Here is a 15081-nt window from a genome sequence, read left to right on the forward strand (position 1 = left end):
GTTCTGTGAAGGTCATCTGCCTACAACTGCTTTCATTTGATTTCAGTCAGGCTTTTATAAAACTATAAACTCTCCCAACACTAGCTCAACCTGGTTGGATTTTAAGATTTTGAGCAATGTTTTTTACTAACTTGATTTTGGCAAAGTCAGCATATTCAGGCAAGACTTACAAATGAAAGTTCACAGGAGTGTTGACAGCATGCTTGTTGTATTGTTAGAAATCAGCCCACTGAGAAGGAGGCGTGGTTGCTTTATGGGCCCTTAAAGTCCTGAGCGTTTGTCCTGTGTGTCATTAGCTGTCTGAGATTTCAGGGTGTGTGATGGGGCAAGCGCTGACAAATCTGTAGTCTGAATCCTTTCAAGTAGAGTTCCCATGGGAAAAGGTGACGAGTTGGTTTTATTCAGGAAGCAGCTGATGAGGAAGAACATTGTGGTAAAATTCAAATAACAATGGTAGGAAAAAAGCTTGGGGCATTACTATTATATATATTTTGCTTCCAAGATGTTAGACTTTTAAAGTTTTTATTTTTAGTATTTTTTTTTTAGAATATTTCAAAGTGATCTTGATCAGCTTGTCACTTTCTGAGGCATTTTCATTGAACTTTTTTATCCCATTATCTAAGCAATTTTGGAGGAATGTATTTTTTGTCCCTTATGTTATGACAGATGAATCATCAGGCTACTAAGTCTAAAGTTTGCTATTCACACCTAATAAACTTTACTAAATTATTTGATGCAACTCAGCAAAGAAGCCATTTTAATTCAGTTAATTCAGTTTTTCAACTCAAATGGAAATGAAATGTAACTTATGTCATCTAAGCAATGAATATGAAAAACCCTCTGACGGAAGACTGTTACTGCATGACTGCTTCTAACTATTCGTGAAAAAAATTAATACAACTTAACTTAGAAATTAGTTAAAAAGTAAAATAAATAAATAAATAAAAAATGTAAACATTTTATGTAATTCCTCAGGACAGTCAGGTAAACATAACAAAAGTCATAGCAATAGCTTTTATTAAGGGTATTGAACTTGGCAGTTAAAGTTGATACAACTTAAGTGAGTCAAAGACACAAGGAATAAAGTTGGGTCAACAATTTTTTTTTCCTGCATAATGGCTCAATATATCATCTCAAAAGAGATTATATTTGTCCTAGATGACATCATCAGCTGTTGGCAAACACTGCTAATTATCTCATTTGCTTTTGTCGCTCCTGTTTAAGTCTTTGTCCTTTAGCTGGACATTATCCAAACCAGAGCGATAAACCAACTGTCCTAAAAAAAAAACTTTTCCTCAGCTTAAAAATAAAAGTATACAAAAAAAACAAATCTCAGTTAACATAACAGAACTGCTCCAATATTCTGCCACTATAAGCGAATTAATTATAGTGTGATTCTTAAGTGTCTTTCAGGTTGTGTTAGTGCTTTGAAAGGTTTTTTCTGCTTCTTATTGCTGTAGGAAGTTTCTAATAATTAAATGCATCTTTTGTTTGAGAAGAGTCTATTTTAATATTTCAGGACAGCGCTGTTCAGGAACTACAAGTAAAAATGAGTGAGAAATCGACCAAAGTCCAAAGAACTATCTGTTAATCAGAATCACATTGAATATGGTAAGTCTTTGTTGGAAGACTTACCATTTCATATATAAAGAATGAAAGGTGGTTGAAAAGATTTTCACAGTACAGAGAGTGCAGTAAGGCAGCACAGAGATCCATTAACAGGGATGTGTGAAGCTATATGAAGGATGTTTACACTGGAGTCTGTGGCTTTGAAAAGATCATTAAAACCTAAAGGGCAATTTAAGTCCTATAGATGGCCTACAATCCAGACCAGATCACCTCAAAAATGTTATGTGCTTCCTAAGTGTCACCTTCTCCAGACTTTTTGTGATCCAGGTTAGAATCTGTGAGGAAAGTTGCAAAGCTACACAATTTCAATGGTTCAACGACCAGAAGAAACACAAACAGTGCAACCACCAGGCTGAAAATAATCTGCATAAAAACTTACAGTGTTTTTCTTTTTGTACCTCCTGTTTAACTGCAGATAGCATTCACCTAAGTCATTTTCATCATCAGCTCATAGTGCAACCAACTAAAAGCTGCAAAATAACACCATCTTTTATTTTTAGAATTTTACTTTATAAGGACACATTGAAATTAACTGCAGGACCTAAACTTTTTAAAAATCTAACTTCAGATGAACACAGTCAGATTTCATTGTCATTACTTAGTAAATAAATATAAAGTTTCTGCATTTATCAAGCAATGATTGATCAACTTGACCACCTCTATTAAAGCAGGAGTTATGGGAGTTTGTTGGCACAAAGCAAAACAGGTGTAAACACAGCAATACGAAAGTCTGATTAAGTTGTATAAAACAAATATGTTGGGCTTTTGTTGCTGATTGTGTTTCTATAAAATGTTAAATAGTGGGATATGATGTAGAACCGGTTGCTTGTTTTGGAACATTCGAGTTCATTCGCTGTACCTGACAATGAAAGATGAATTGTGGGCATGTTCCTTAACAATGTAAGAAAGAGAAAAAGCAGAGAAAATGAATGATTAATGAAAAAGCATTTGCTCCACAGAGAGAAATGGAGAAGTGTGGACTAATACTTCTTTAAATGATTACAAGAATGTCTGGGAGTCTGTGAATAAAAGGAAAGAAGAGACCAAAATGAAAACAAAACACACTATAAGTCAACGTTGAACATTTATTATTTTATTGTTTCAGGCCCCATCATGTCTTCTCACCTTCTTGCATCCCGACCATCGTCTCTAAGGCTAATGCTGTGTTTCCTGTTCAGTGTCTTCCTGCTGCTGTCCTCAGGAGTTCATGGCCAGGGTAATATGCTTTGGTCCTTTAAAATTACAAGAAAGTCTAGAAAGTTTGATCCCATTTTTAAGTAAATGTACCAATTTTAAGATGTATTTCTGTGTTTAACTGCTTTTCCATCTGTGGAAACTCAGGAGATGATGGTGCAAAGAGGAATTCTTTTAAAAAATCAAAAAAAATTATGGACATTCTCTTCATGAAACTTTGGAAAACAGAATGTCTTCAGTCAGAGGCTTCTTCATATTTGCTGTAGTACAGACCGCTACAAGAGATCTGTCCTGCCAAGAGTCATCAGCATCTACAATAACTCTGAAGAATTTGAATTAATATGAGTCGTAACAACATTTAATTTCCCTTTGGCATCAATGAAGTATTTTTCAAATTTTAATTTTAATTTGAAATTTCCAAACAGGGTTTTGTAAATTACAAAATACATATGAGGTTTAAATCTTAAATCGGTGCACAGATGCTGTTTTCTTCTGCATGTCTGGAAATGCTATTGTTATTAGAGGTTCTCTTTGAAACCTTGACCCTTTCTTTGCAAAGACCCATCAGACCCCCGTGGCCCTCCCCCCTTGTCCATGGATGAAGACGTGCGTAAATCCAAGTCAGAAAAGGAGCTGTTGAGAGCTGGAGGTTCACAGATCAGCTGTAAACAGTCTGCTGGGATTCACCATGCTCATGTTTGCTCTCCTCTGTCTTACTTGTTTCCGCTTTCCCCTCCCTCTATTACACCACTACAAGTTACATTTAGTACACTGTCATACTGTAACTGAGTGATGCTGCTCTGACATGCCCTTTGACCCTCTTGGCGTCCTGTTCCTGTTTCTGCTGCAGTCCAGAGGACAGGGCTTGCTTTGACGGATGGGGGGCAGCTGGAGATGAGGACAGTTAGAGGGCAGGACGACAGGGACATGAAAGACACCACTTGTTGAGAAATCCCTGCTGGAAATTATGCAGATGAAGTCAGAACAAGAGAGGGATTTGATTTGTGTAGGAGGAAGTGAGAGGGGCTAGACCGCCATGGGAGAACAAGAGGAACCAAGATAGCATCCCAATTTGAGCCTTTGATTTTAAAAAAATCTCGAATAATCACCTCAACAACAGACAGAGATCCTTTTTAAATCTTAAATGTTGATCTTTTCCAAATCTTTGTTACCGCCAAGGTCGTCTGAAGCTGACCGTTCTGTCTGAGGACCGATTGCAGATGAAGTGGAAAGAGGCCGATGGTCCCATTCAAGGATACAAAGTTCGGGTCAGAACAATGTCAGGTGAGAATATTTTCCAAGCTGTGCTAAACTGTTGAATGTTATAACTTCTAAGATTCCTGAATAAATATATTACTGGAATAAAATAGTGCTGCAATGACCCTTGCTTTATGTTGACAGTGAAGTCTGTTGAACTATCAAAAGTCCAAGCCTTTCTCATCAAGGCGTAGGAAAGACTTTATCCTCTAAGCTAAGAGATGTTGGTGGCATTAACTAAATCACTGACTCTTTGGTTACCTAGCAACAACCTGTTGAGAAATTTGTGCAGCAGCAGTTTCATTTTTCACTTTCTTGCCCCATAGGCTAACTGCTTAAAAATAAATAACGGTGTGAAGTGAAAACTGCGGGTAAAACAGGAAAGGTTACGTTTGGCAGTATTTCAGATATTTAAAACATGAAACTAATCAATTATCAATCAACTCTATTGATTGATGATGATTGACAATTATTGATATTGACTAATCTGAAAGGCTTATTTTGTGATACATTTTCATCCATATCATCTAACCTTTTGTTGGTCTATTCCATTAAATACAATAAATTACATTGAAATTTGTGACAGTGTGACAAAAAGTAAAAAGGTAAAAACATTCAAGAGATATCAATAGTTTTGCGAGGAACTAAGGAGCTTTCACTGTTGATTGAAAGGACAGCAGAATACAGATTGATGAGTCTTTCATTTTCTTTCTAGAAGAGCAGCAACCAGAGCTGATGTTGACTACCACCCGAGGCCGGGCGACAGTGGCGGGACTGGACTCCAGTCAGGAATATTCCCTCCAAATCTTCGTTCTGAACGGGACGACAGAGAAGCTTCTGGCAAAAAGGCGATTCACTTGTAAGAAACTCAGCATGGATTAAATTACAGGACATATTTATTCAGGACCAGCTTTTGAAACATTTAGAGTAATTTAATAGGATATAATATGTAGAGTTTGAGAGTAGGTCAATTTCATCATACTTTGCTTAAGTTTTAGAATTTCTCTCTTAAAGTTAAGCCAAAGTCATTAGGACATCCATCAGCTAATTATCTACCACACCAAGTGTTCAGTTATTAGTTCTCTGGTTATCACCTTCATCACTTGAGTTTAATTTCTGTCTTTTGTCTGAATGTTTCAGAAAGCAATTATTCGAATGGACCTTAAAAGGTTTGACTTTAGTGGTAAGGTTGTGGACAGAAAATAAGGGGTGCACTGACTGCAGTTTTAATATTGGTGGATAAGATGGGCTTCACATGTAAAAATCACATTTTGTTTCTTCTTTTCATATGTTTTTGTAATGACCTAAAGGAACTTAAACATCTACAGGCCAGTTAGGATGAAAAACAGTGGAAGAAACTCTGGGAATACAGCTTGTTCAGCTGGCAGTTCAGCTGAAAAGCTGAAAAGCTGTGGTTCCATTAGAAACGTGTATAAAACTTTGTCAACTTTCTGCTGATGTCAAAAAAACACAATTTCACAAATGCAGTATTTCCATTAAATGAAATGCTCAAATCCCAATTGGTGCAATTTAGAGGTCAATGGAAACAGCGAGATACTCTGGCAGGACAGCCAAGTCACAAATGAAGATGACTTGTATTCAAAAATACTGTAACCTCTGCAAGTCTGTGCTCCTTTTGTTAACCAAGAATATACAGAATGAACACATTTTGATTACAGACACACCCTTAAATTGATTTTAAAGCTGCTTCATACACTATAATGAGTTTAGTGTCTCCTAGATTGTGAATTATCCATCATGGACAACCCAAACTCAACCTTAATGATGGCCTTTGGCATACACTGTGAGAGGATTAGTAGAGTTGGAAGATATTTTAAGGATTAGGGTAAATGTGACAGATAGAAACTCTACTGTCTTCTTTTACCATCTGCAGAAGTAAAATTTATCCCGATCTGAGGTACATGCCGGCTGATTTCCTCCTGATTTGTGAATGCCTTTCATATTGTATGTTTTTAGTCAGCCTGATGGATTCCTGTCCTGGGGCGTAGTGTACCCTTCAGGTTCTTGGAAAACACGTGGCTGATAGCAGGTTTCTGTGATGACTTGAGCGTGTTCAGGCACATTACAAAGAAAACACCTTGGCTTGGAAATTTGCAGTCCTTGGGCTGGAAGTATGGCGGTCCGGGAATTCCTTCCTGATGTGTCTTTGTCTTTTGGATTTTTTTTCGCTCCCTGGGGACCTTGTTCTTAGTCAGAACCACAGTGACACTGGATTCCTGTTCTTAGGAATTTCTGACCTTTAAACATGTTTTAAATCAGGTGATTTTAAAACAGTTGTATTTTTATGTTGTAGTAATTTTTAGAATTTTTTTTTACTTATGAGCACCTAATGTGTGAGATTAATTTTGGGTAATTACCTTACACTGAACTTTGTGTTCTGCAGTGATGAGTCTGCGAGAGGAGGAGATGATCCGCAGCGGTAGTCGTGAGAACCGTAGGAAGTTGATCCCAGGCGGGTCGGGCTCGGGGGACCCGGACGATTCGACGGCTGTTCTGCTGGACCTGCCAACAGTTCTGTTTCCAGACCCAACTCTTACCACTGTTGCCACTGTCACAACTGCAGGTGTCATGTGCTATCAGATTAAAATAACACTTTGATGAACCCAAAGACTCCTGTCAGAGTAAAATGACTAGAGAACTAACAACATGAGACAAGTCAAAGATTTTAATATAACTTATGCAACAAGACTTGTGGGAAGATGCAATTAATTGGCAAGTTGTTTCATTTTGATTTAGTTTTTTTTTTTCCCTAAGCCTTCCTTACCACAAATAAACATAACATGAACACAAAAAAAGAAAAAAAAAGTGGCAAACACATACAACATGTAAATAACTCAAAATGCAATAAAAGTATTGTAGAGTCACACAGATTCTGGACAATTCATCACAATGAATTTTTCCATTTAACCTAGATCTTTTCACAGAAAGTACTGACATTTTTGATGGTGGACATTAGATGTTTCTGGCAGTTCTGGAACATTTTTTATGTAGTTTTAGCTAAATTGTTTTTGCATGCAAACTTGTGGGATCTTTCAAAAGTGGTAAAAACATACAATGTTAAGACTGCACCAAGTGGAAGATGTGAAACATATAAGTCCAACAAATAAGAAGAGATTTTGTATTCCTGTTTCTGTAAATGACAAATAAGCCATAAATACTGCTTATCTGAAGGGAAAATGTTTATTTATTAGAAGCAAAATCAGGTTTTTTTCCCCTCACTTTTCCCTTTGATGTTTTTCCTGTATTACCCCAACTTCTCTGGGAACAACCTTTGTTTATCTTACTTTAACCCCACCCATGTATTTACCATTACCTCTGGTCCCCAGAGCCCTCAGCCACAGAAAGCACTTCCGAATACCCTGATGACCCCCCAGAGAAAAGCACCAGAGAGAAGAGGAAGAGGAAGAAAGAGAAGGAGCGACATAGTTCCACAGTGGAAAACAAGGAGGAGCATGGGATGAAACAGGGTAAAATGCCAAATCACAGAAAAACAAAAATTTCTGCAGAGAAAATTAAAAAAAAAACTTTTGGAAATTTTTTATTGTACAGCTTTTGTTTAAGATTAAATTATTTCAGTAATATTATATGACTGAAGTCATAACATTGCAAGAAAAAAGTAATATTACGAGAATAAAGTCATAATATAGCAACAATAAAGTCTTTATATTTGGAGAAGAAAGTCAAAATAATATAAGAATAAAGTAATCATAATGAGAATAAAGTCATATTCAAAAATAGACTCATACAAGAATTTGTAATACGAAAATAAAATTTTAATAGGACAAGATCAAAGTCATATGATTATAGGGTTAAGTCAAAATAGTATGAGAATATATCTGTAATAATGTGAGAATAAAGTCATAATATTAGATGAATAAAGTCATAATATTACGAGAACTAAGCCATTATACTATGAGAATAGAGTCGTGATATAATGAGAATAAAGTTGTAATAATATGAGAACAAAATGATATAATTTCAAGAATAGTCATAAAACTGCCAAAATAACATTGTAATACTATGACTTTATTCTAGCAATATTGATACTTTATTCTCATATATCTTTATATTAATCATATTATGACTTTATTCTTGCAATATTAGGACTGTTCTCATTGTTTTAATTTTTTTTTCTTAGCATGGCCCTAGCATGGTAAAACACAGTCTTACTGACAAGCAAAGTGATTCTAAACAAGTTAAAATTTAGTGGCAATCCTTGGCTTTTACTATGTCTAAAAATACATGCTAGAAAAACATGATATTTCAGAGCAGTAAGGGCTGGTTGGGAGCATGATGACAGTGTTTACTGACAGGTGATAATGACAGGCCGTCCTGTGTAGCTGCAGGATACACATGTCCTCTGTCTCCTCTTTGATCTCAGGAAGCTCAGAGACTCCGCACATGCATGGAAACCCACTCCAGCTCATGTATGCAACCTGTCAGCATGTTTTGCTATGCAAAAGCTCACACCTCTTAAGCTTTTTCACAACTTCCTATATTTCAACCCCAAATGTCAATGTGTTTAAGTGAGAGTTAATGTGACAGGCCAATGAAACTAGACAGCATATTATTATGAAGCAGAAAACAATTAACAAATGGCTTTCAAAATTTTTACAAGTAGAAATCTGAAAAGTGTGGGGTGGATTTGCATTCAACTTTTTAATTTAATGCATTCCCTAAATAAACCACAATTGATTTTTTTTTTTTTTTTTTTTTGCATAATTTATTAGTGCAGTAAAAACAAATATATTTATACAAATTACTGTTAAACAGCTGTTCAGAAACAACAACAAAAAACTAAATGCTTTTTTTGGGCCAGAGAAGTGAGCATAAACTAAAACAGAATCATTGGGAAGTTGAGACTGTACAGCTTGCCAGTGGCTCAACTTGCCCCAAAGCTAATATTTCAACTTTATTTGTGCCTGCATCTAAATTACAACACTTTTATTTTTGGTCTATGACTTTGTTCATACTTAACACAATTGATAAAACACATTTAAAAATATCGATTATGATCTAAACACAATTCTTATCAAACTTAAAAAAGACTAAATTCACACTTTTTAAGGAATGAAGGTCTAACCGCTTTGCCCAGGAGATTCTTACCTTCGCAAACTTCATTCAGTGATGCTTTCCTCCTAATTGGTCATATAATTAATGTTTTTCTTACCGTTTTCTAGTAACAAGAGGTAGTTCAACTTATCCCAGTGTCTCCTATGTACTGCTGTCTTAATGTTCTGTGACCGTTGACCTGACTAAATCTATCTTTGTGTCTTGGAGTTTAGGCTTTCCCCAGAGGAAGCCATATGAGTGTGAGAGTGACGCAGCAGCAGACATCATGTTGTTGGTCGACGGCTCCTGGAGCATCGGACGCACCAATTTCAGGCGGGTCAGAGACTTCCTGGAGGGTCTGGTGACGCCGTTCCACATTGGACCAAAGCACATTCAGATCGGTGAGGATCAGGCCAACAGTAGGAATCAACTGGTTCTCTATCTGAAGCTGGACCCTCTAAAGGAAAGACAAATCTGGCAAATATCACTGTGTGCTGCAGGGCTGACCCAGTACAGCGGAGACCCTCGCACTGAGTGGCACCTCGGTAACTTCACCACAAAAGAGCAGCTGTTGGAGGCTGTCAGGAATTTCAGATACAAAGGAGGAAACACATTCACAGGTAGGGAAATTCAGCTTCAACTCTTTTCATGTCTGCCAGTGTGTAACCAGCCGGTTTTTTCCTAGGACAGGCACTGCTCCACGTCATGGAGGAAAACATGAAGCCTAAGGCAGGAGCCCGAGCCAGTGCACCATTTTTTCTGGTTCTGTTGACTGATGGGAAGTCTCAGGACGATGCGATTGCAGCAGCGAACCGGCTGAAGAATGCAGGCGTGGAAATCATCGCTGTAGGTGAGAGTGAAAAACATTGCTTTGAATTTTGAGAGTATCCTGAAAGCATGCACCTTGTGTCACTTTTTCTACCTTATTTACAGTATGTTGTTATTTGTAATATCCCAGAATCACAAATTCTGGGATATTACAAATATTACAAATTTATTTTATTTGTTAAAAATAAAATAAAAAAAAGAAACAAGAAAATTTGATCTACAGAAGTATTCACACTAGCAAAGGATGCTCAGCTGCACCATGTTACCACTGATCATCCCTCAGATGTTTCTACAACTTGACTGGAATATACTGGTACTGAATTACGTACATAAGGTCTTACAGTTTTCATTGCAGAAACCAAGAAATCAAGGCAAAAAAGGAAGAGTTGTCTGTAGAGCTCTTAAGACTACATTCTATCAAATCACATATTTTCTTAACAATACCACAGAGCTTTTTGGGAACAACAAATGTCCCAAATTCCAGATACCCTGTTAGCTCTTATTTAATGACATTATCCCCTGTGTTTAATCTACAATCTTTAGTTTTTTTCAATCTCTAAAATTTTGTCTTACAAACTCTAATTTTAACTCTGCTTAGATGCCTTTTCTTCTGCCAATGAGGTTGATAAATTTAATAAGTTTGTGTTTTTTAGGTGTGAAAAATGCTGATGAAGCTGAATTGAGGCAGGTGGCATCAGAGCCAGTTGATCTGAACGTCTACAACGTAAATGATTTCCCCCTGCTCAGCAAGCTGGTCGCTCGGCTCGTTCACATTCTGTGCAGGAGGATAGAGGACCGCGGCATCTCAAAACGTAGCCCATACTTCTGTCTACCTACGCACAGACTGTGTCTGTGTGCTTAAACTGACTGTACAGTTAAATGAATTGAAAAATATGTCATTTTAAGGTGTGATTTGTTGTATTTTTAGGAATGGAGCCTGCACCCACCACTCAGCCAGGCCTCTCCTTTCCCAGTCCGACTGATCTGCGGTTTTCCCAACTTGAATCCAGACAAGTGAAGCTGCACTGGACCAATCCTAACCAGCCCGTCTCGCAGTACAGAGTGGTTTACCACAGTGCTGAGAGTCAGAGTCCACAGGAGGTTAGGACTACACTTTTACATCCAGGCATGGATGATATACAGGCTTTAGCACTGATATTGGCTGATGATGGTCACTTTGTCAGTATCTGTCTGATGAGTAAAAGTTGGCCAATATTAATCAATATTTCTTTCCATCTTATTGTTGTGTATGTTTCGGGAGGACATTAATCATGTGCTGTTTGCTTGGTCATGTGACTGTAATAGTGATACACCACTGCAGTGTTTCAACTGAAGCAAAGAAGCTGCATAGTTAAACAACTCTGGAAAAAATTAAGAGACCACTTAAAATGATCAGTTTCTCTGATTTTACATTTTATAGAGATATATTTGAGTAAAATGAAAATGCTTCTTTTGTTCTACAAACTACTCACAACATGTCTAAGAAATTCCAAGCAAAAATGTTGTATTTATTTGCATAAAATGAAAAATGCTCAAAATAACAAAAAAGATGCAGTGGTTTCAGATCTCAAATAATGCAAGAAAAATAAGTTCATATTCATTTAGAAACACAGGAAGAGTTCGATATTTGGTGGAATAACCATGAGGTTTTTAATGTAGCTCAGTGGGCGGTCTCTTAATTTTTTTACAGAGCTAGGCTATTGTTGCCACCATTAAAAGAACAGAGTGCAGGTAAGGTAGGTTGTGTTTTTATATAGCTACACATTTTCAGAAAACCAGAACAATCTACACATTTCTTCATGTGACTGTAAAAATGTGTCTGCAGGTGGTTTTATCCGGCTCTGAATCCACTGTTCTGCTCGATGGCCTCTCCTCTCAGACACTCTATCACATCTCCATATTTCCTGTTTACACCAGCAGTGTTGGCTTGGCCCTCAGAGGAACTGTCACTACATGTGAGCATGATATAGCTGAAGCTGATGAATATGGTATTTTATTGGAATTGAAAGGGGCTTCCTCTTCAGATTAGGACAAAAAAAAAAAACAGGTCTGCTACTAGACATTATCAATATGCTGCTGTTTGTGTGAATGGATGAATTGTTATTCCAAGGGTCGGTGAGTCATTGTATGAAATTAAGGACAATTGATTACAGTCTTAATATAATTTGAACAAACCATACCACAAATTCCAAATGCTTTTTGTATTTTAGATATTTTTTTATATACATATGTTAAGCTGTTATGAACTAATTTATATTCTTAAAAATATCTATGCATTCACTGTTTTTACATTCAGCGACATTATTTGCTAGTTTTAAGAAACACAAGGCTGGGAGACATCATGGTTACTGTTTTCAACAAATTGAGGGAAAGAAGTGGATCAGAAAATATCAGATGAGCATCAACACCAGCGTGTTGCTTTGTTGTTAAATTTAGCTGAGATGGTGTGTGTCGCTCTTAGGTTTCCTAGTTACAAGTGGATTTGGAGCTTTTAGAATGATTTTGCTAAGCGATAATAGCTCCCTGAGTGCTATTCCTACCGACCTGAATCAAATGGCTCAATTTGCTCACTAAACGTTATTCAGCTTTTAATAGGCCTGGTAACAAAGGACTCATTTGATTCAAGTGGTTTGAAACAGGAATGCATCTGAAAATTGAAATATTGTACTTCTGGAAGACTGGGGTTGAGCACTCTTATACTAATGCCTTTATTAGGTACATTAAAGGATGTAAAACAACAACAACAAAACAAAAAAATTGATTGTGTTTGGATGTGAAATGAAAGCTCATCCATATCTTTGAATTCTTGTTTGATGCAGATTAGATAATCTTCCTGCACGAAAAGGAATCATATTCTCAAAATCGTATGGTTCAGACTAGAAAGTTACAGTAAAGCTTTCTGTGAAACTCATTTAGCATGTCAGCTGCTTTACTGAAAACTTCAACATTTCTGGACAGAAGGATTGGAATAGAAGGAGAAAATACAAATGATCAAATTGGCTCCATGAAGTCATTCCACAGTAAAACCAATTTTTTAATTATGCTTAATTAATCATTTTCTTATTCAATTTATGCAGAAAAAAGGAAGTTTGAACTACTTAAGGGTTTGGTGATCAACAATTAACACAAGGATAAAATTAAACTAACATAAAAAGTGATTTTATTTAACATTTTGTAAATCTTGAATAGGATATATATTTCTGATTCATAATTTCAAGAGGCTGGTTTGAATTTGGTAGCACATTCATTAAATTACATGTTTTTCATGCCCTCTTTTTCTCTGCGCAGTCTTTATCTGGCTCTGTGTGGTAACTATAGAAACCATTTTTTTCTTAAGCATGTTCAAAACAGTTAAAGCAGACCAAAATGATCCACACAGCTTAAAGCACAAACACAAATCATACTCTATTGGATGCCACATTGTTTTATATTCTGTCCTCATTGTCATTCTTACTGCTTCTTCTTCAGTGCATCTGGCTATGCCAGCCAACTTGGAAGTGACTCCCTCCTCTTACAGTGCTCTGCAAGTAAGTTGGAGTCCAGCTCCTGGTGCGACTCATTACATGATCCTATACTCAGCACTCAGCGACGGAGAGCCGGAAGATGCAAAAGAGGTAAGGAGTGAAAATCTAAAATCAGAATTTAATCAAATCACAAATTAGTCAAATTAAAAAATCCATATTTTAACACTATTATGTATTTTCCAGACACAGTGCCATAACACAATCAGGTAACATAATGTTATGACATAATAAAATTTGGCTTATTTACATTTAAGTGGAAATAAAAAAATTTCCAATGGAATAAGATTTATTACCAAGAAAAACTTTTAACACAAAAAAATATTTGACCAAACATTAAAGATATAAATAGCAATTGCAAATTTACAAGCCTTCCCCCTAAATGTAGATGCTTCCATATCTAACTACTAAAAGGAATAATTGCAGGCAACATGATTCAGCCTTTTGTCAAATCTATTATATTAGTAAAACTATGATTTTTTTATTTTTGTATTTTTTATTTTTGGAAGACAATAACAAATAAATTAGGCTCTAACCCTAATTTAATGTTCTGTATCATTTATGGACAGGAGAAATTCAGCGCAGACCAGACAGTGGTGGAGCTTGCAGGTTTGCTGCCAGAAACAGACTACTCTGTCACTCTTTATGCTCTTTATGATGAAGAGCCCAGTGATCCAGTCACTTCAGTTTCCCGCACACGTAAGTGATTCCCTGAGCATTCTCATGAGCATTTCCATTTTTCTGTCTATTTTTAACTGAAATATTTTTTCACTTCATCCTGTTTTTCCTAAATTCGTGTCCCTCTGGATCCTTAAGTACCCCTCCCAGCTCCGGTTGGAATTCACTTCCCGATTGTAACCCACAGCATGATAAAGGTGAGCTGGGTCCCTGGTGCTGTGGATGTCCCAGGCCACAGAATCACCTACAGCACCAATCATGGCAGTGACACCAAGCAGGTAAAATGGTATTGTGTTCATTTATTTTTCAAATTTAGGAATACTGCTTTTCTTGTATATGTCTATATATGAGACATATACAATTGTGTACGTACAATTGCTCAATTGTTTTTACATTGAGCAACTTTCTTTGTTCATACTAGGAAAACACAAGGCTGTGCGACATCGGAAGAACAGGGTTAATATTTTAATGGAACAGAAGGGAAACTTCATATGAGCAGCAATACTAATGTGTTGCTTCATTGTTAAAGACTTGATTTAACTGAGATGGAGAGCATTACTCTTAGGTTTCCTAGTTCTGAGTTGTGAAGAATAGATGCAGAAAAGTAGAATTAATGGGGTTCCAAACAAAAGAAAGGAAGTTACATGTTACAGAGGATTCTGTGCTTTTGTAATGTTTTTTGTTAAAACAAGCATGCACAATGGATATTACTGTCAATGTACTTCAGTACAAATAATTTCATGTACATCTATCTCCATGTGGGAAACCATTATCTAAGCAGATAAAAGGAATTTCACATCTTCACTTATCATCACCTATCACTTGATTCCTGTGAAAGTGATACTGAACAATAACACAGGGTTTGATATAGAATGTCAGGCACAGTTGCTCTAATCTTCTG

The 15081-nt window shown here is 36.5% G+C and overlaps 1 protein-coding gene across 2 annotated transcripts in view; it reads left to right on the forward strand.

Moving 5' to 3' along the window:
* The window catches only part of LOC129371638 (collagen alpha-1(XX) chain), a 28863-nt gene that overhangs the window by 2355 nt on the left and 11427 nt on the right, over positions 1-15081 (forward strand). Inside the window, exons 3-16 of one of the 2 annotated variants that reach the window (XM_055048334.1) lie at positions 2735-2845; positions 4003-4107; positions 4796-4939; positions 6485-6664; positions 7428-7568; positions 9387-9554; positions 9654-9773; positions 9839-10003; positions 10635-10793; positions 10910-11082; positions 11807-11936; positions 13450-13595; positions 14072-14201; positions 14319-14458. In XM_055048334.1, coding sequence (XP_054904309.1) covers positions 2743-2845; positions 4003-4107; positions 4796-4939; positions 6485-6664; positions 7428-7568; positions 9387-9554; positions 9654-9773; positions 9839-10003; positions 10635-10793; positions 10910-11082; positions 11807-11936; positions 13450-13595; positions 14072-14201; positions 14319-14458 — 2004 coding nt within the window. In that variant the 5' untranslated portion in view covers positions 2735-2742. The remainder of the gene's footprint in view (positions 1-2734; positions 2846-4002; positions 4108-4795; positions 4940-6484; positions 6665-7427; positions 7569-9386; positions 9555-9653; positions 9774-9838; positions 10004-10634; positions 10794-10909; positions 11083-11806; positions 11937-13449; positions 13596-14071; positions 14202-14318; positions 14459-15081) is intronic. The other variant, XM_055048335.1, reaches the window with a different exon arrangement.

This window comes from Poeciliopsis prolifica, unplaced genomic scaffold (genome assembly GCF_027474105.1).
Source record: "Poeciliopsis prolifica strain line A6 unplaced genomic scaffold, Auburn_PproV2 SCAFFOLD027, whole genome shotgun sequence".
Classification (NCBI taxonomy): Eukaryota; Metazoa; Chordata; class Actinopteri; order Cyprinodontiformes; family Poeciliidae; genus Poeciliopsis; species Poeciliopsis prolifica.